This window comes from Lepus europaeus, chromosome 13 (assembly GCF_033115175.1).
Source record: "Lepus europaeus isolate LE1 chromosome 13, mLepTim1.pri, whole genome shotgun sequence".
Classification (NCBI taxonomy): Eukaryota; Metazoa; Chordata; class Mammalia; order Lagomorpha; family Leporidae; genus Lepus; species Lepus europaeus.
Window position 1 is genome coordinate 69995067 of NC_084839.1, and position 21756 is coordinate 70016822.

The following is a 21756-nucleotide window of genomic DNA, read 5'->3' on the forward strand; positions in this document are numbered from 1 at the left end:
GAAAGAAGAAGGCTTGTCAGCTCTAGTAGGTATTTTAAATAGATATAAGAAGGCAGGATTTGAGAGGAAGGGACACTGTGTCAGAAAGGCTAAGTCAATTTACAGTGCACAGCTGAGAGAGAGAGGAACAGGGACTGGTGCTGGAGAGAGAGAGAGAGAGAGAGAGAGAGAGAGATTGATTTTAGGATAGCTCCAGCTCCAGATTAGAGATAATTGAGGAGTCAAGGAGAAAATGTTGAGAAGTGGCATTGTGGGTTATGAACTAGAGCCTCTGGTGTTCTTTGAAAGCACAAATAAACTAACTTAAGGATTACTTTTGGGTCTGTGGCTAGTGCTTTTTTATATACTATTTGTGTAGACACTAAACCACATGGGGGTCATCGGATGTTTGGGTTACAAACAGAGGAATCCACTGACACTGAGGCTAAGTTTGCTGCCTCAGTTCTCACTGTTGGGAAATGATGAAGCTGTTCAGAACCCGGGGCTATTTGACTTCAAAGTCCAGGCTTTTCCTGTACCATAGAAATTACATTTTACCACAGCACATTAGAAAGCTGCCTTGCTGAGGCCAGCACCGTGGCACAGCAGGTTAAGTCTCTGTCTGTGGTATTGGCATCTCATATGGATGCTGGTTTGAGTCCTGGCTGCTCCACTTCTAATCTAGCTCCCTGCTAATATGCCTGGGACAGCAGCAGAGGATGGCCCAAATGGTTGGGCTCCTGCACCCATGTGGGAGACCTGGATGAAGTTCCTGGCTCATGGTTTTGGCCTGGCCCAGCCCTGGCCATTGTGGCCATCTGGGGAGTGAACCAACTGATGGAAGACTGCTCTTTCTCTCTCTCTCTCTCTCTCTTGCTTGCTCTCATCTTTCTTCCTCTCCCTGTAACTCTGACTTTCAAATACATAAATAAAATTTAAAAAAATATATAGAAAGGGGGGGGGCTGTGCTGTGGCATAGTAGACTAAGCCTCCGCCTGCAGTAATGGCATTCCATATGGGCGTCGGCTTGAGTCTCGGCTGCTCCTCTTCCGAACTAGCTCGCTGCTATGGCCTGGGAATGCAGTGGAGGATGGCCTAGGTCCTTGGGCCCCTACACCTGCATGAGAGACCTGGAAGAAGCTCCTGGCTCCCAGCTTCAGAACAATTTTTTTTTTTTAAAGAAAAGAATATATGATGTCAGGGGCCAAAGCTGCTTCTTCCAGAGACCTGGAAAAAGCCCCTGGCTCCTGGCTTCAGATTGGCACAGCTCCGGCCATTGTGGCCACTTGGGGAGTGAACCAGCAGATGGAAGACCTCTCTTTCTGTATCTCTCCCTGTCTCTGTCTGTAACTCTGCCTCCCAAATAAATAAATAAATCTTAAAAAACAAAAACAAAAACAAAAAACCCTGCCTTGTCTTGACTCTTCTAAAAAGAGAAGGGAAAGGAGAAAATTTCTGCTGTGGACCCAAATTTGAGTAAGCCCAAGGAATTGGTTGGTAAAGTGGAAGAAGTGGTAGAGATAGTAGGAAAAGGCATCATGTTATTTTGAAGTTTGGGTAGTCAAATTTATTTCTTAGACTTTAACCCAAATCATAGGATCATGTGTTTAAAGACTTACCTGAAAAATGCTTTTCTCTAAAAAGAAGCAGCACAGAAGGTCTAATGCTGGACAGGGGAATCTGGAAAGGTCTCCTTGAAGAATTGCCATGCGAATTGGCCCTGGGACAGGATAGGATCTGAACCATGGAGATGAGGGAAGGGACAATCTGAGCAAATGCTCACAGGTGGGGAAGCTGAAGGCTTGTGTAATAAAATGGCTGAAGTATACAGCAGAAAGGAGGAATGGGAGACAAGGCTGGACCTGAACACTGGTCAGAGAACACAGATTTATGATATGAACAACAGTAAGCTACAAAATATTTTTAAGGTGAGGAGTGGCAGATTCAACTATGAGCAGAATGTAAAATGGATTGGGCAGGGGAAACACTGGAGGCATCGAGACAAGTTAGGAGACTATTGCAATACTGAAGGAAAGAAATAAAAGGGCTTGAATGAAGACAGCAATAATAATAATGGAGTGAAGAGAAATAAAGTTGGTGCTGTAGGGACAGAAGCGGCAAGGCTTAGGAAGTGACTGGGTGTGGGTACCTGGAAAAATACATAGTAGTCAGGGAATGCTTCACGAAGATTAACGTGGTGCCAATGCAAATGAGGAGGGGACAGACCGGATGCAGGGAAAGTGGTTAGGAGTTTACTGAAGAAAACTGGCAGTGGACCAGGAAGGGAAGGATAGTCCCAGCTCATGCTGATGACGTGACATCGTGGTGAAGTGAGTATGAGGGAGACATGGGTGCAAATGACTGAGGCTTCGAGCCTGGGTGACTAGGCAATCGTGGTGCTGCTATTAAGAGAAAGACAGAAGTTAGAGAAGTTGGCTGGAGGAGAAACATCACAATGAGAAACAGAAGGCAAGAAGAGTTATGCAGCGAGCTGACTTTTCAGATTTTACAATATATAAAAAAGGAGCAAGAAAGAATGTGAAACCAAGGATAGAGTTAAAGAAGTAGGACAAACTATAAAAACAGAGCTAGGAAAGCTAAACCTCTCAACAAGTCTTGTCAAATAGTAGCTACTCAAAAATACTTGTTGCTGAATGAATGAACAGAGACTTGTGCAGAATTCTTTCTATAGCACACTGCCATTCAGGATTTTGGCTGCTTGGAGATGTCATGTGGAAAGCAGAAAGGAAGAGCCATTCGAACACTGGTTTTTCCTCTCTGCTTTCCAGAACAGGAGTCTTGTCTTTATCTAGGTTAAGTGGCGAGAACTGCAGCTCCAAATGGGTAAGGATCTGTCATGAGCACCCAGCCGCTCTGCGTGAGTTCAGTCCAGGGAAGTTCATGTAAGGAAGGGGAGGATTAGCTGTAGTGTCATAGTCTCTTTATCTGGTTACATCCAGGATAGGGAATTTAGTAAAGAAGTTAAAAGCATGGGCTTTGTAGTCAGCCGAACTAGGTTCAAATTCTAAGTTAGCCATTTCAGTAGCTGTGTGGCCTTCAGTGAGTCTTGGGGCTTCAACCTTCTCCATGTGTAAAAACTAAAGACAACACTCCCCATCTCACAGAGGATTCTAAGGATTAAGTGATTTTACTTGTTTAAGTGCTCCAAAAAATGGGTCTGGGTAAGCAACGGCTTAACCACACGTGATTTTCCATGAGAGAAGAGGGATAAAGGTGAGATCTCTTCATCCCTAAAATAGTGCACGGCGGGGGCCGGTGCTGTGACACCGTGGGCTAAAGCCCTGGCCTGAAGCGCTGGCATCCCATATGGGTGCCGGTTCTAGTCCTGGCTGCTCCTCCTCTGATCCAGCTCTCTGCTATGGCTTGGGAAAGCAGTAGAAGATGGCCCAAGTCCTTGGGCCCCTGTACCCACGTGGAAGACCCGGAAGAAGCTCCTGGCTCCTGGCTTCGGATTGGCGCAGCTCCAGCCATTGCGGCCAACTGGGGAGTGAACCATCGGATGGAAGACCTCTCTCTCTCTCTCTCTCTCTCTCTCTCTCTCCCTGCCTCCCTCCCTCGCTCCCTCCCTCTCTGTAACTCTGTCTTTCAAATAAATAAAATAAATCTTTAAAAAATATATAAAAAATAGTGCATGGCACATAGTGGCCAGTAAATATTTGTCAACTAACTACAGATCCTCAAAGCCCGAGTTCAGTGGCAGAGAGACTCTGATCTCATGTAAGCTAAGCCAGGGTGAAGGCAATACTCTTTTTTTTTTTAAATTTTTTTTATTTTTTATTTATTTTTTTATTTTTGACAGGCAGAGTGGACAGTGAGAGAGAGACAGAGAGAAAGGTCTTCCTTTTGCCGTTGGTTCACCCTCCAATGGCCGCCGCGGTAGCGCGCTGCGGCCGGCGCACCGCGCTGTTCCGATGGCAGGAGCCAGGTGCTTCTCCTGGTCTCCCATGGGGTGCAGAGCCCAAACACATGGGCCATCCTCCACTGCACTCCCTGGCCACAGCAGAGAGCTGGCCTGGAAGAGGGGCAACCCGGACAGGATCGGTGCCCCGACCGGGACTAGAACCCGGTGTGCCGGCGCCGCAAGGCGGAGGATTAGCCTGTTGAGCCACGGCGCCGGCCGGCAATACTCTTTTCTTGTTCTTATTTTTAATGGCTACATAATATCTCATTGCTTGTCTGAATTATTCATATACGTTCCTATAACCTATCCCTTATTTAGACTTAACCATTCCTTTATTTTGGACATTTAGATTGTTTCCATTTTTTTTCACCATGGAAAAGAACACAGAGATGAACATGCTAGTACACACACACACACACACTTTAAAAGATTTATTTATTTATTTGAGAGGCAGAGTTACAGACAGAGACAGGGAGAGATACAGAGAGAGGTCTTCCTTCTGCTGGTTCACTCCCCCAAATGGCCACAATAGCCAGAGCTGGGCCGATCCAAAACCAGGAGCCAGAAGCCAGGAGCCAGGAGCTTCTTCCGGATCTCCCACGTGGGTGCAGGGGCCCAAGCATTTGGGCCATCTTCCACTGCTTTTCCCAGGCCATTAGCAGCCAGTTGGATCTGGAGCAGTCGAGACTCAAACCAGTGCCCATATGGGATGGCAGCATTGCAGGCGGAGGCTTAACCTACTAAGCCACAGCACCAGCCCCAGTATCATATTTTTCCCTCTCTTTTCTAAATGTTGTCTTGGGCTATATTTCCAGCCCAAAGTACAAGGTATCATTTTCCAGAAAACTTTCACATCCTCTAGCAGTGTATTAAAGTACCAGTGTTGGGGTAGGCAGGTGGTTTAGTGGTTAAGACGTCCACGTTTGACCCCTGGCTCTGCTCCTGACTCCACCTTCCTGGTAATGCAGACCCGGGCAAGCAATGGTTGATCGCTAAAGTAGGTGGATTGAATTCTGGTTCCTGGCTTCGGCTTTGGGGTTTTTGGGGAGTGGGCCAGTAGATGGGAGTTCTCTCTCTCTCTCTTTCAAATAAATAATAAATAAAATATAAAAAGCCAATGTATAAGAGTACTTCAAAAAGCTCACGGAAAAGTAGAATTAAAAGAATTTTGGTGTAAAATTTTTAAAATTCATTCATAGCCTTTTCATATTACCATTTTCCACAAACTATTTGAAAAACCTTTCATATGTGTACAATGTAAGGTACTGTAAGAATATACTGACGCCACATGGGAGAAATTCTTCCTGAGAATCAGCTCCGAGATCCTGAGGGACTGGGCAGAACAGAGCGCAGACAGCAAACTGAGCTGTAGGGCGCTAAGTCAGAACAGGTCTGCTGTCTGCCCTGCAAAGATAGGAGATGAGTGTTCTTCAGATAGGAAACAGGAACTCAGTGGGTGGACCTAAAAGGGAGTGTGGCTTTGAAACAGGAAGAAAAGAAGTCTGCTGCTGATAGTGAAACAGACACACTGCTGCCAGCCCTGCTCGCCGGACCCTGCTGTGTGGGACCTTCGTCCTGCAGCTGTCCTCACGTTCTGTTCACACTCGTGTTTTGTTTGTCTGAGTGCTGCATGGCTTCATCTGGGTGCTCTTTAATTTTTTCCGTTTCACAGAATGACATCCAACAAGTTCAAGTCACAAAGCAAACAGTTATTTGATACTTCCTCTTCCTCATTCTCTACCTCCGATCCTTCACCAAAGTTCTGATGATTCTATCTCAGAAACATTTCTCTGTTTTACTTTTCTCATCTTGACTTCCAACAGTCTTAATTTTTTAAAAATTTATTTACTTATTTTCTTTTTATTTGAAAGTCAGAGATAAAGCAAGAGTGAGAGTGAGACAGAATCTGTCGTCTGCTGGACCAGGCCCGAGCCAGGAGCTCGGAACTCTAGCTGGGTCTCCTACGTGGGTGGCAGGAACACAGTTATTTGGGCCTGCTCCCTTCCAGGATCACATTATGAGAAAACTGGATCACAGGTGGAGTTAGGACTCAGTCTTAGGCACTCTGATATGGGAGGTGGATGTTCCAAGCAGTGGTTTAAGGCTCTGTGCCAAACGCTCACCACCTTGACTTCCAATATTCTCATCCAAGCTCCATCATTTTTTGCCTAGACTGCCTCAGTGCCCTCCCACCTCATTTTCTTTGTGCCATTCTTGCTTTTGCTAGATCATTTCCAAATTTCTGCCCTAGTGATATTTGAAAAAAATAGATGATGTAATTTCTCATGACTTTTTTCCCTAAAAAGGTGAAATCAAAAGCCCTTAATTTGGCCTACAATGCTTTGCATAATTTGATCCCTGCTCACTTCTCCAAGCCCACATTTTGCCTCTTTCCACTTTTTTTATGTTTCAGCCACAGTGGCTCTTCTGTTCTTGATTTTCTCTGTTCTTGATTCTTGTCTCAGCAACTCCCAGCCTTTCCCTGCACCTGCAATGCTTGTCCTGCCAACCTTCACCTAGCTATTTCCCACTTGTCTGGTAGGTAGGTTTAAATATTACTTCCACAGACAGACTCTCGTAGGCAGCTTCTTCTTTTTCCTTTTTAAGAAATTAAGAATGTATGTTTTTGGGCTGGCATTGTGGTATAGTGTGGGTAAAGCTGCTGCCTGCCCACAGGGGGCATCCATATGGGCACTGGTTCTAGTTCCGGCTGCTCTACTTCCAACCCAGCTCCATGTTAATGCACCTAGGAAAGCAGCAGAAGATGAACCAAGTCCTTGGGCCCCTGTACACATGTGGGAGACCCGGAAGAAGGTCCTGGCTCCCAGCTTCTGACTGGCCCAGCCTTGGTCATTGTGGTCATTTGGGGAGTGAACCAGCAGATGAAAGATCTGTCTCTCTCTTTGTCTGTCTCCTCTCTCTCTCTCTAACTGTGCCTTTCAAATAAATGAAAATAAATCTTTTGGGGCCAGCGCTGTGGCTCAGTGGGTTAACGCTCTGGTCTGAAGCGCCGGCATCCCATATGGGCGCTGGTTCTAGTCCCGGCTGCTCCTCTTCCGGTCCAGCTCTCTGCTATGGCCTGGGAAAGCAGTAGAAGATGGCCCAAGTCTTTGGGCCCCTGCACCCACGTGGGAGACTCGGAAGAAGTTCCTGGCTCCTGGCTTCAGGTCAGCACAGCTCCGGCCATTGCAGCCAACTGGGGAGTGAACCATCAGATGGAAGACCTCTTTCTCTTTCTCTCTCTGCCTCTCCTCTCTCCGTATAACTCTGGCTTTCAAATAAATAAATAAATTTTTTTTTGACAGGCAGAGTTAGACAGAGAGAGAGAGAGAGACAGAGAGAAAGGTCTTCCTTTTTCCGTTGGTTCACCCCCCAAGTGGCCGCTACGGCTGGTGTGTTGCAGCTGGCACGCTGCGCCGATCCGAAGCCAGGAGCCAAGTGCTTCCTCCTGGTCTCCCATGCGGGTACAGGGCCCAAGGACCTGGGCCATTCTCCACTGCACTCCCAGGCCACAGCTGGAAGAGGAGCAACCGGGACAGAATCTGGTGCCCCAACGGGACTGGAACCCTGGGGTGCCGGTGTCGCGGGCGGAGGATTAGCCCAGCCAGCTAATAAATGAATCTTTAAAAAAAAAAAGCCCTGGCCTGAAGCGCCAGCATCCCATATGGACGCCAGTTCTAGTCCTGGCTGCTCCTCTTCTGATCCAGCTCTCTGCTATGGCCTGGGAAAGAAGTAGAAGATAGTCCAAGTCCTTGGGACCCTGCACCTTGCATGGGAGACCCAGAAGAAGCTCCTGGCTCCTGGCTTAGCTCTGGCCATTGCAGCCATCTGGAGAGTGAACCAGTGGATGGAAGACCTCTCTCTCTGTCTCTACCTTTCTCTGTAACTCTTTCAAATAAATAATAAAAATAAAAAAAGAAAATAAATCTTAAAAAAAACCAGAGAATTATGCTTTTCTGTTTCTTCCACTAGAGAGTAGTTTTCTTGCAGTCTTAGATAAATGTCTGTTACGTCACTACTGAACAGGTCTCTAGGACTTAGCATCATGTCTGGCACAGACCGCATGCTCTTCTTTTACACGGACCACAGTGTTCAGCATAGTCTAAGAAAGGGTGTAGGCTTTAAAAGAAAGCTACTGGCACAGTGGGTAGGCTGCTATTTGTGATGCCAGCATCCCATATCAGAGTGCTGGTTCGAGTCCCTGCTGCTTGCTTCTAATCCACTACTTGAAAGGTCAGGATGGAGTTTTTGGCTCCTGGCTTCAGCCTGGCTCAAACCTGGCTGCTGGGGTCGTTTGGGGAGTGGGCCAGCAATGAAAGCACTCTCTCTCTCTCTCTCTTCCTCTTTGATGCACTAAATTGATAAATATTTAAAATAAAATAAAACAGGGGTTGGTGTTGTGACGTAGTGGGGAAAGCTGCCACCTGCAACACTGGCATCCCATTTGGCGCCTGTTTGTGTCCCAGCTGCTCCACTTCCGATCCAGCTCCCTGCTAATGGCCTGGGAAAAACAATGGAAGACGGCCCAATGTTTGGGCCCCTGCTACCCACTATCCTGGCCCCCGGCTTCAGCCTGTCCTACCCATGGCTGTTGCAGCCATCTGGGGAGTAAACCAGTAAATGGAAGCTCTCTTTCTCTCTGCCTCTCCCTGCCTCTCCCTGTAACTCTGACTTTGAAATGAATAATAAATAAAATAGAAGTCACTTGTAGAAAACTCCCTGTTACCATTTAAAATATTAAGCTTATGAAATTAGAAATTTTCAAGTTTAATGTTATATAGTTGAATTCAAGAGTTAGTCTCTATAGCATGAACCTGACAAAGGCAGGTCATATTAACTTCAAATGTCAGCATATTTCCATTTTTTCCTGTCCTCTTGAGGTTTGAGACGAGGGTAGGATTAGTTAGCTGCTTTTCTGTGGTTGATATGTTAATGCCATTCTTACCTGGGGACCTAGGTACTCACCAGCAGGCTGTGACACAAAGCATGGAAATGCTGCTGATTTGTCTCCAGCTCATCCCAGTCCAGCTGCCAACAGCTCGTGGGTCTGAGGATGAACGGGAGTCCATACGTCAACGACTCGCAGACCCCGCTAGACTTTAGAGCCCTGGGAAGAGACAACGGCAGTGAATGGTTCCTCAGTGATATCTAGAGCCGCTACCCAGATCCACTTACAGTCAGCTGAAGTCCAAGACCCCACTGTGAGAGCTTTCAGATTACGGTCTGTGACCTACTCATCTTTGTACAGCATGGTATCTGGCACACAAAAGATTCTCAAGGCTCAGGAACCTGGGCAGGGCCCCGTGATAGAAACCAGGATGCAGTAAAAGTGGCCTTTGCCTTCCCTGCTCTTCTACCCTGGATGTGGTTCCTCTGGCAGCAGAATTTCATTTACTTGGAGAAACGAGAAGAGGCAGGGCTAGAATCTATATACTACCTGCTGCTTGAAGGCTGGTTCTGTCCTGACGCCTAAACATAGTGGTGTTCAGACGACTCATAAGAGTCATACTAAGCTGACACCTCTCTGCTGATTTTGCTTTTCTCTCTGTTCAGACTTCCTGGATTTCTGATCCTCCTCCAGACCTTACAGTGTTCTGCTGTAGCACTTCTCCCATCCGCTCTCTTGGCCTCCACATGCTGATTAGCTGGACCTTGCTTTTTCATGCTCTATCTGTCCTTGCCACCTTGGAGCTGACTCTTGCCTGCCTGACACTTAGAGACTCTGTGTAGCTCCAGACTTCCTAACCATGGTACCCATAAGAACAGCATTTGCATGCACTGGGCAGGGTTCCTTGGAGCGTACTTGATCACTTGGAGCTTGTAGCGAGAGACTGATGCCTGGGAAGCCATCTGGTAGAGGGTGCTGAAGTCTCCTTTGGGGTCATCCATTCTCAAGGAGCCCTCAGCTGTGCCAGGGAGCAGGGACGGGCTGAGCAGTCGCTCTTGGAGATCACATTTCAGGCACACTACAATGAGAGTGGCGTTGGAGGAAGGACTGTGGGTCACCAGGAACCTCAGGCTACACCATTAAGAGACAACATCTGCCACCCATTCCACCTCTACCGGGCAAGCAAGGGATGGGAGGGGGCAGGGAGTGGAGGGGACAGCACTTTTCCCTTGGGTACGGTTCCTACAGGATCTCTGTTGCTCCAAGCTACAGTGAACTTATTTTCTGGGTCTGACATGACTTTTACTTGGTTTCCTTTTGGGCTGGCTGAGCAGCTGTCTCCCAGTGAGAGAGCTGGCTTTGTGATCCAGGCTGAAAGGAACAGGTGTCCTCTGGGGAGGGGGCTACTAAAGCTAAAATACAGGGGTCCTTTGGCAGTCACAGAAGGAGATCTCGCCTCTGCTGCTTCCCTGTGGCTAAGCCTTAGGCCAGATGAAGACAGAGCTGGAAAGCAGAAGTCAGGCTGTCAGCTGACCGCTTCTGCTGTTTTATGGGCTCTTCTAGAGACTGGGGTGGGGGCGGGGGGACAGAAATAACTTCCTGAAAGAGTTTATTTTTTAATTTCTCAAAGAAACGTGCATGTAGGACCTTCTGGGCTTCAAAACATCCCCACAGCATTATATAGCAGATTGAGGGGGGCTAGACCAGGTGTGAGTTATTCATCTCAGGATTGCACAACTCTGTATTAAGCGTCTGTGCCAGCAGGTATCTTCACATACCACAGCGTCCTGTCGCACTAGGTTTGAGTCCTTGATATTAAAGAGTTTCTCAATAAAATGTATGCGGGATTTGAATCCTTGTAACAAACTTGCCAAATTGTAAGTGTTGAGTACTTATGAGAAAGCTAGTAGTTGATAGTGAAATGACTCTACTAATTGCAATGTGAAATAAAAACAATAGAAATAAGAAAGAAAAACGAATCAGAGTACCCAAATAGGTATCAGATTCAGCTGGTCCTCCTGGGTCCTGCACAGAGGACCTAGACATTAACTCTGGGTGCTTTGGCTTGTGACCTGCTATGTCCCGGTGTCCAGGAAGTCAGCAGGAGGACTCTGTCTATAGCTCCAGCTTCTCACCAGTTCCTCTGTGCTTGACTTCTCCATTTCCTGGCCTTGAGCTTTAGGACCAGACAGCTGTTTTAATCTCACTGAAGTTCTCAATTCTGGTTGCAATAAGAATCATCTGGGGTCTGGGGAGTGGGATCATTTGATTTAGTGGTTAAAGTACTGCTTGGGGTACTGCTGTTGTGGCATAGTGGGTTAAGCCATCACCTGTGGTCCCTGTTGCTCTGCTTCTGATCCAGCTCCCTGCTAATGTGCCTGGGAAAGCAGCAGAGGATGGCCCGTGTGTGGGCCCCTGCACCCACTGGGGGAGACCCGGAGGAAGCTCCTGGCTTCAGCTTGGTCCAGCCCCGGCTGTTGCAGCCATTTGTGGAGTGAACCGGTAGATGGAAAATCTCTCTCTCTCTCTCTCTCTCTCTCTCTCTCTCTCTCTCCTCCACCCCATAATTCTGCCTTTGAAATAGATAAACCCTGGCCTGAAGTTCTGGCATCCCATATGGGGACCAGTTCGAGTCCCAGCTGATCTTTTTCCAATCCGGCTCTCTGCTATGGCTTGGGAAAGCAGTAGAAGATGGCCCAAGTCCTTGGGCCCCTGTACCCAAGTGGGAGACCTGGAAGAAGCTTCTGTCTCCCGGCTTTGGATTGGTGCAGCTCTGGCTGTTGAAGCCACGGGGGAGTGAACCAGAGGTTGTAAGACCTTTCTCTCTCTCTCTACCTCTCTCTGTAACTTTTTTTTTTTTTTTAATTTTTGACAGGCAGAGTGGACAGTGAGAGAGAGACAGAGAGAAAGGTCTTCCTTTTGCTGTTGGTTCACCCTCCAACGGCCGCCGCGGTAGCACGTTGCGGCCGGCGCACCGCGCTGTTCCGATGGCAGGAGCCAGGTGCTTCTCCTGGTCTCCCATGGGGTGCAGGACCCAAGCACTTGGGCCATCCTCCACTGCACTCCCTGGCCACAGCAGAGAGCTGGCCTGGAAGAGGGGCACCGGGACAGGATCGGTGCCCCGACCGGGACTAGAACCCGGTGTGCCGGCGCCGCAAGACGGAGGATTAGCCTGTTGAGCCACGGTGCCGGCCTCTCTCTGTAACTTTTTTTAAAAAAATATTTTATTTATTTATTTGAGAGATAGAGTAACAGCGAGAGGGAGAGACAGAGATAAAGGTCTTCCATTCACTGGTTTACTCCCCAGGTGGCCGCAATGGCCAGAGCTGCGCTATTCTGAAGCCAGGAGCCAGGTGTCCCTTCCTGGTCTCCCATGTGGATGCAGGGGCCCAAGGACTTGTGCCATCTTCTGCTTTCCCAGGCCACAGCAGAGAGCTGGATTGGAAGAGGAGCAGCCGGGACCAGAACCGGCGCCCATGGGATGCTGGCAACACAGGTGGAGGATTAACCTACTGCGCCACGGTGCTGGCCCCTGTAATTCTGTCTTTCAAATAAATAAAAATAAATCTGAAAAAAAAAAAAAGAAAATCTTAAAAAAAGAAGACACTTTGGGATCCCTGCATCCCACATCACAGTGCTTGGGTTTGAATTCTGTCTCAGCACCTGACTGCAGCTTCTTGCTAATGTGCACCTTGGAAGGCAGCAGATGATGGCTCAAGTAGTTGGGTTCCTGCCTCCCATATGTGAGACCTGGATTGAATTCATAGCACCTGGCTTTAGCCTGGCCCATCCCTAGCCATTGTAGGCATTTGGGGAGTGAGCTAGCAGATAGAACCTCTCTTTAACTCCATCTCTATGCCTTTCAAGCCAGTAAAATAAATAAGTAAAAATTACAAAAAAAAAAAGTAAAAATTACAAAAAAAAAATCACCTGAGGATCTTAAAAAAAAAAAAAATACTGAAGTCTGGGCCCTATGCCAGAATAATTAAATCAGGATCTCAGAGGGCAGAGCCCAGGTAATGGCATTTTAAAAAGTTTTCCGTGGGGCCAGCACTGTGGCAGAGCAGCTGAAACCCTGGCCTGCAGCACCAGCAATCCATATGGGCCCCAGTTTGAGTCCTGGCTGCTCTATTTCTGATCCAGCTCCCTGCTAATGTGCCTGGGAAAGCAGCAGAGGACGACTCAACTCCTTGGGCCCCAGCACCCATGTGGGAGACTAGGAAGAAGCTCCTGGCTTCGGATTGGCTCAGCTCTGGTTGTTGTGGACATTTGGGGGAGTGAACCAGTGGATGGAAGACCTCTCTGTCTCCATCTCTATCTCTTTCTGTAATTCTGCCTTTCAAATAATAAATAAATAAATCTTTAAAAAAAGTTTCCCACGTGATTCTTCTTACAACCAGGGCTGAGAAGTACCTGAACTGAGTCTGAACAGTGTTCAAAAGCTGAGAAAGCTGTTTTAGAAGGGCTCAAATCCAGAGCCAGGTGTGCTTCTCACCATCCAGAGCCCAGGGGTAGTGGTGGCAGACCCCAAACCAAAGAACAGGAAAAGATACCCCCTCAGTAGCTGGTATCAGAGGAAGGCCTCTAGGGGAAGCACCCAGAGATGGGGGAAGGGCCCTCGGCGGCCACAGGAGCAGGTGGTGTGGGGTAAAGGAGGAGTCAGGGTGAACACCTGAGGACACTCCCCATGGGCTCTATAGTAGGGGAGCCCAGTGTTTTTTGTTTTTGTTTTTGTTTTTGTAGTGAGATACACATCCAAAAATCCACATGTATGGCAATACATCCGTTTTAAAAATTGTTGATTTCAACAGTATGGTCATTACTGTTTATAACTGCAGGTGGGTCACTTCTACCCTGGAGCAGGCCTGCTTTCCCCAGACCTTGTTCCAACTGCAAAGGCTTCTAGATTCCAGTGAAGACCTTCCCAGCAGATTGCTGATGGGAGTCTGGATCTAAGTTCTACTAGGCACCCTGAAGATGTGCAGATTTCTGAAAAATGATTACAGATGGTGATGAACATTCTGGCTCTGACCCTGGTGCTGAAAGTCTTGGAAAGGGGGAAGAAAAGCCAAAGACATTCTACTCAGCACCACTGGCAAACGTCGTGCAACCGTGGAAGACAGGAAGGTTGCAGGAGTTCCTGGCTTTTGAGGGCCTTAGGCCTCCTAATGAGAGAAGTGAACTTCTCTCCTTTTGTTCAGAATTGCCCGAGAGACTCAGGTTAGTATAAAGGTGCAGACTCTGGAGGCAGACAGACTTGGGCTGAGTGATGAGTGCTCTCTGGCCTGAGAGTAATCAAATGTACACAATACAGATGTCTGACCCTGTGAAGAATGGGTCCTGGAGTTGCCTGGCTTCAAATCCCGCCTCTGCTATTAATTTGCATTTAGCCTGGAAAAGTGTTTAATCTCTCTAAGTCTCGGTTTTCTCATCTGTAAAACAGGATAACACTGCATCTAATTGATTTTTTGGTAGATTTTTCACATACTAACGTCTCTCTATATGCCTTACAACTGCCATTTGCCAGGCAGACAGTTAGCCGGCTGCTTTACTTCCAATCCAGATCCCTTTTAATGAGCCTGGGAAAGCAGTGGAGGATGGCCCAAGTGCTTGAACCCTTGCACTCACGTGGGAGACACAGAAGAAGCTCCTGGCTCCTGGCTTCAGCCTTGCCCAGCCCTGGCCATTGTGGCCATTTAGCGGGTAAACTAGCAGACAGAAGATCTCTCTCTCTGTCTCCTCCTCTGTCCTGGTAACTCTTTCAAATAAATAAATCTTTTTTTTTTTTAAGCGCTCCCTCAGTAAGGATAAAATAATACTCCCAGATGGCAAGAAAGCATTGCGCCATGCTTAACTGGCAGCATTTTCTTTCTCCGTGGACCACAAAGTGGTGGTGTAGCTTGCAGTTGATAGCACTGTAGACTCAATGACATATGTGCCTGCCTCAAGGTGTTGTGTGAGGATTCAGGGGATAATGTAAGGAAAAGGGTGAAAGCATTGGCTGGCATGGAGGGAGGCCCAGTAGTGCTGGATAGACGCTAAGTTCTGTATAAAGTTGCCAGTTGCCTTAAAGAGGGGAAAATAGATAAGAATTCCGGGGGCAGTGGAGGGGGGACAGGGAGAAGTTAGTTCCATCAGCCTTGGACAAAAGGAGGTTCTGGATTTTATACTTAAAGGAAAGGCAGAGCAACATCGAGCTAAATTGCCGCAGGCATCAGGGCCCTAGCTAAAACAGTGGTGGGAATGAGGTTCCATGGATATCCCAAGAAAGAAGTGGTCTTGGGAAACCATAAAGCCATCTGGTAACACCTCCAAAGGGCCTTTTCTGTCCTGAAGAAATAACGGTCACAACTGCATTCTATTTCAGCTGAAAAAAGAGGGATATACCTGCAAACTCAAAAATACTACTAATGGCCAAGAAGAGACCTCAGAGCAGACACTAACCCCAGCTTGCGAAGTCGGGGCCTGTGAAAAGGGCTCTAGCAAGCATTGCACCCAATACAACCCTCAACCCTCAGTGATCTCCGCAGCCACAATCAGTATTCTGTCGGTCTTTCCCTTTGGAGCTGTGCCTTTAGGAGGCAGCTTGCTCAAGGTCAAGAGTGCTGAAATGCTGATGGGCCCATCTGCAGATCCTGCCACCCCAGGTCTCAAACCAACCTGCAAAGGGGACGAGAGAAAGACATGGCCTTATTACCCTGCAGTGGGGCATGGCATGAGTACCACTGTCAGCCAGAACTACCTTGCTGGCATGCCCTGAAACTACACTGATCTGTTTCAATAATGGCCTGAACTGCTTTGTGAACAAGGTCTTGGGCCTTTAAGTTGTCCTCTCTCAGGCCTACTTCTGTAGTTGCTTCAGGTTTTCTCAACTTGGTAACTCCCTGGTGAGAGATCTCTGTTTAATCTTACTTCTCTTCCTTTTGTCATTTGTTTGTTAATATTGTTAAGGAAACAGCACACCTCAAATTATCATGCCAATACTATTTACCAGGGTAATAATGTGAACACTGAAAAAACATGATTAATTCTATTCTCATGTAGTATAGCTGACGCCCTGTTGCTGAAGTGTCTATGACTTTGCCGCTAACTTATCTGATCCTTGCTGGCTGCTCTTAATTAGGTACAGCATTCTAACCATGGCCACTTTTCAGAACTTCTCTTCTAATTCCTCATGCATGCACTGGGCAGCCTCATCCAATCCCTAAGCCTCAAATACTCCACATTCTGAGAACCCACCAATCAGAGTCCTAATCACAGCCTAAATAATGTATCTTTGGGGGTTGTATACTTGGGTTATCTCTGGCTCTGGTAACATTGTTGAAACACCGTGATGGAAGAAGAAGATGGATATGCTCTTGGTCTGTTCCACTGTTATGCAGCCAGGCCTTGAAGAAAACCTCCAGGCTGAGAACATCGTTGTCTATAGTCTGAAGGTCAATGTCAGTTCCCAGGATAGGACTCTCTGCAGAAGAAAGGGAAATGGTAAAGTGTTTACTTCTTTAATTACAAATTTTGAAAAATATAAAAAGAATTTTAAAAGATTTTTTATTTATTTGAGAGGCAGAGTTACAGACAGAAAGAGGGAGAGGCAGAGAGAAAGGTCTTCCATTCACTGGTTCACTCTCCAGATGGCTGCAACAGCAGGAGCTGGGCTGATTCAGAGCCGTGAGCCAGGAGCCAGGAGCCAGGAGTTTCTTCCTGGTCTCCCACAGGGGTACAGGGGCCCAAGGACTTGGGCCATCTTCTACTGCTTTCCCAGGCCATAGCAGAGAGCTGGATCGGAAGAGGAGCTGCCGGGACTAGAACCAGCACCTATATGGGATTCTGGCACTGCAGATGGAGGCTTAGCTTACTATAGCACAGGGTCAGCCCCCCAAAATATAAAATTTTAAACACATGAATCTTTTAACCCATCTATTGTATCACTAGATGTCCAGCCTGGAGAGACATTCTTGAACATACACAAAGATGTTTAGTACAGAATTACTGTCATAATGAATAATCAAAATCCCAAATGGGAAGCCATTAACTTCCATTAATAGGAGAATGTTTAAGTATATTAAAGTACACTCAAACTATGGAGTATTATGTAACTGTTGGCAAAGTAAAATAAAATCTACTGACATGGCAAGTTTGAAGATATTAATTGAATAAAGAAAGCTATAGGATAGATATAAAATGATCTCATTTATAAAGAACTAAAATTAAGTACATCCATATTATGTCAATGCATTTTACAAAGATCTGGACAGCTGCCATTAGACTGTTAACAGTGACCAGGGAGTAGAAATGGAACAGGGTTCTGAGATATGGAGCCCTTTTTCTATTCATACTTCTATACTGGTTGGATTTTACTGTAATTATATATTTCTTTTTTTCCAAATATTTATTTATTTATTTGAGAGGCAGAGTTACAGACAGAGAGGGAGAGACAGAGCGAAAGGTCTTCCATCCACTGGTTCAATCCTCAAGTGGCTGCAACAGCTGGAGTTGGGCCAATCTGGAGCCAGGAGCTTCTTCCTGGTCTCCCACATGGGTTCAGGGGCACAAGCACTTGGGTCATCTTCTTCTTCTTTCCCAGAAACATAAGCAAGGAGCTGGATCGGAAGTGGAGCAGCCGGGAATTGAACTGGCACCCATACGGGATACTGGCATCACAGGTGGAGGTGTAACCGTCTACGCCACAGCACCAGCCCCAATTATCTTCCCCTTCTCCCTTCTTCCTTCTTCTTCTTCCTTCTCCTCCTCCTCCTCCCCCCCTTCCTCTCCCTCCTCCCTCCCTCCACCTCCTCCCTCTTCTCCCTCTCCCCCCTCTCCCTCTTCTTCTTCTTCTTCTTTTTTTTTTTTGATATTTATTTATTTATTTGAAAGGCAGAGTTACAGAGAAATAGAGAGGGAAAGGCAGAGAGAGAGAGAGTGTCTTCCATCCGCTGATTCACTCCCTGAATGGCCGCAACGGCTGGAGCTGCACTGATCCAAAGCTTCCTCCAGGTCTTCTAAGTGGGTGCAGGGGCCCAAGGACTTGGGTCATCTTCTACTGCTTTCCCAGGCCAAAGCAGGGAGCTGGATCATAAGTGGAACAGGTGGGACTCAAATTGGTGCCCATATGGGATACTAGCATTGTAGGCGGCGGCTTTATCCACTGTGTTACAGCACTGGCCCCCAATTATGTATTTCTTTAAAAAAATTCCAGAATATAAAGCAACTAAAAATTATACAGTAATGCAAGTTAAATAATTAATAAAAAGGACTTCAGCTTTGTGTCATTTTACAGTGAAAATGTACTCAAGTATTACTTCTGTTATAAACACAGATTAAAAAAACTTAAAGGAAAAAAAGATGAACTCCTAGGCTCTACCTTATAATACAGATTGTGTACATTTATCTTGGGTACACCGTGTCTCCCAAATGTGGCTAGCAGCCAAGAGAATGGGGATGTTCTGGTGGAGTGCGATTTAACTCCACATCCAAATGAATGGAGCTGGGTATGTGGGGTAACCAGGCTTTGCCAGTGTACTTCTGGCTTCAGGCAACACTAGGAATTTTTGATGTCTGAGTCTGCAGGTAAAGGTTGCCTGCGAAAAGCAAATACACTGTGGTAGAGAAAGCACAGGCAGAGGAAATGAGGCAAGAGCTGGAGAGAAATGAAAGAGGACCTTAACTTTCTTTGGTTCATCATGAGGGACTCTCTGAAATGCTTTTACAAAGGGCCTAAGAAAGTCCAGTTGCTCTAATGAATTCACGTCTGTGTATGACTCACGGACTTCAGGGAGAAGGCTGGTTTATTTCTAGAACGACATTCCTGAGGACGGCAGAGGTGCAGACTCTCCACAGGCAACAGAAGGGCTTCAGTCTGATCTGCTGGTTCCAGCACAGGGGACGTGTGGTGAGCACTACATGACTTCATGTCGTATTTAAAGACTTGTGGCTGAAAGGGGCACCAAAGGCATTTCTCTACGACTACAGAAATTACAGCTCTGCTGCCTTCCACGAGTAGCTATGAGGATTCTTTTGCTAACTAGTTATTCCATTCATTCCATCAGATGGATGTAAATGACCCTCTTTGCCTTTAGGGAATTTATAAAATAGCAACTCTAGTCTTGACCATTCCTTCTCAAACTGTCATCTGCCCCGTTCTGTTTTAGGGTAGTTCAGTGATAGATGGGAAGTCATTGCCAAAGAAGCATTGCTTGTATGTAAAGGGAAGTGTCCCCTATTCAAATAGTGAGAATATTATTGTGTCACAGGCAAAACAAAAAGTAATTTATTTTTCTGGGCTTGGAGACTAGACTTTGACTTGAGTGACAAGTATGGAAATGACTGAGCAGCTCTGCTTCAGTGAGGCAGAATAGTTACAAAAACATAAGGGGGCGGCCACAAAACTCAGGTAATGGGGTCGAGCAAAAGAACTCAGAAAGTACAAGATAAATTTGCTTCACATTCAAATACTATCATTGTAGAGGAGAGACAACATAAGGGTACAAAGTAAAGTAATCTCCTATCAAGAATCTGGAAATCAGAAAAATAGGAGTTTCTTCAGAGAGTTAAATAAAATCAACACAGAATGGTGATGCCAATGAAAACCAGTTCCTGGGGCCGGTGCTGTGGGGCAGCGGGATAAAGCCCTGGCCTGAAGGCCTGGTATCCCATATAGGCGCCGGTTCTGGTCCCGGTTGCTCCTCTTCTCATCCAGCTCTCTGCTATGGCCTGGGAAAGCAGTAGAAGATGGCCTGAGTCCTTGGGCCCCACACCTGCGTGGGAGACCTGGAAGAAGCTCCTGGCTCCTGGCTTCGGATCAGCACAGCCTCAGCCGTTGCAGCCGTCTGGGGAGTGAACAAGTGGATGGAAGACCTCTCTGTCTCTACCTCTTCTGTAACTTTTTCAAATAAAAAAAAAATAAATCTTAAAAAAAAAGAAAGAAAACCAGTTCCCACAAGACAGGAGAATGCTTATTGGCTAGAGCAAGGTTTGACAGTAGCATTAGTGACAACGTTCGCATTTCTAGAGAATGAATGTATCGGTTGGAAGAGGAGAGGGCTGGTCAGAACTGGAGCACTGAGAAGAGAATAAAGCGGCACAAGATGGCGGTGCCCATCCAGCGGTGGCCAGAGGAGGCTGACTCAGGATGTGTCTGCCTAGTCTCTGCTCCTTCTGGTGATATGGTGGTTATGGTTTTTCCTCCAAATTATCCTGCCTATTCCTTTAGTCTAGAGCTTGGCAAGGTGACTGTGCCTTTGAGAAGGTGCTGACAAAATCAACTTTCTGGTCTGGCAAAGCTGAAGAACCAATCTGTAGAACACGGCACCTCCAGGAAGCAAGTTCCATGCCGTGAAGCCCTCCTGGAAGTCAGCTGACACCCCATCAACGTCCCTGAGGGCCTCTCTGGCTTTTTAACCTACAGGCTCCTGCAAGAGCCACAGAGCAGAGCTTCTTCCTCTAGAAAATGCTCTCATAAAAGCTCTGTGGAGGAGCTGTGCTTGTGGTTTAAGCTTCAGTTTTTCAGTCTCAGAAGACAGCGAGTACCCTCTTGGGGTCAGGCTCACATTATCCACACTACAGGGTCCAGTGTAAGTAGAGCACTTTAGAGGGAGGATGTCTTTTCCATTTGTCATTGGTCTAGGCCTCTACTTCCTTGGGCCTGGATCATGGCAGTAGCCTTAACTGGCCTAGCAAACTGTTTCTTTTTTTTTATATTTTATTTTATTTTTTTTAAACTTTTATTTAATGAATATAAATTTCCAGTGTACAGCTTATGGATTACAATGGCTTCCCCCTCCCATAACTTCCCTCCCACCCGCAACCCTCCCCTCTCCCGCTCCCTCTCCCCTTCCATTTGCATCAAGATTCATTTTCAATTCTCTTTATATACAGAAGATCAATTTAGTATAAAGATTTCAACAGTTTGCACCCACATAGAAACACAAAGTGAAACATACTGGCAAACTCTGTTTCTCCCCCTCCATTACTTCCTAGATACTACTCCCAGGTCACTTGTCGTAAGCATGGTTTTCCAGGTCCCCTTGAAGAGTCTATATTTAAATGGGAGAGTTAAAGAGCTAAAGAGCACACAGTACTGCCTTCTTGCCGTCACTCGCCTCTCCCAGACCACTTGCTAATACTCTGTGATGGCTCAGACTGTTCCCCCTCATTTCCACCTGCTGGGATTCTACACGTCCCTCCTTCAACACCGAGCTCAAATGGCCCCTCCCTCATGGTGTCTGCACGGATGCACTCTCCATCTACTGTATTCCCACAGCTCTTGATCGACATTCGCGATATCACAGCTCACATTACATCTTCCCATTGCTTCTATTGCTATTTGGGAATGCGTTTGATCTCGTATTTAATTATAGACTCTTCTAGGGTAGGAATTGCTTCTTTTCACTTGTACCTTCCCTATCCCCCAGCTCAGTGCCTGGCACACAGCTGGTGCTTAGCACATGCCTGTCCTGAGTCGAACAATTGCTCTCATTACGTTTTCCTGTGACTCTTCTGCTTCAGCTAAGTTAGTCTCCTTGTCACGTGACTTCCTTCCTTCCTTTGAGCTTTTATTGCTCTCTCGAATCCATGGCCTTCACCTCTTCCAGAATTCTACTCGGGACTGACTTTGTGCAGGAAGTTATGTTTACTTATATCCTCTCTTATCTGGCTTTAATTAGTAACCCTTGGGTATCTGTGGGCCTCATTTGGGCAATATTAGGCACACTTGTTAATTTGATTCTTCTGAAGGGTTTTCTATGAAAGGTGCTGGAATTTAATGAAAAGACCAGGTTTTCCTCTGCCTGTGGCGCCGGCACATAGGGTTCTAGTCCCGGTCGGGGCGCCGGGTTCTGTCCCGGTTGCCCCTCTTCCAGGCTAGCTCTCTGCTATGGCCCGGGTGTGCAGTGGAGGATGGCCCAAGTCCTTGGGCCCTGCACCCCATGGGAGACCAGGAGAAGCACCTGGCTCCTGGCTTCAGATCAGC

The 21756-nt window shown here is 46.8% G+C and overlaps 1 protein-coding gene across 1 annotated transcript in view; it reads right to left on the reverse strand.

The window, feature by feature from the left end:
• M1AP (meiosis 1 associated protein) overlaps positions 1-21756 on the reverse strand; it is a 78613-nt gene that overhangs the window by 17668 nt on the left and 39189 nt on the right. Inside the window, exons 4-6 of the mRNA XM_062209718.1 lie at positions 16081-16254; positions 9705-9867; positions 8867-9008 (exon numbers count right to left, since the gene is read on the reverse strand). Of these exons, the coding sequence (XP_062065702.1) occupies positions 8867-9008; positions 9705-9867; positions 16081-16254 (479 nt within the window). The remainder of the gene's footprint in view (positions 1-8866; positions 9009-9704; positions 9868-16080; positions 16255-21756) is intronic.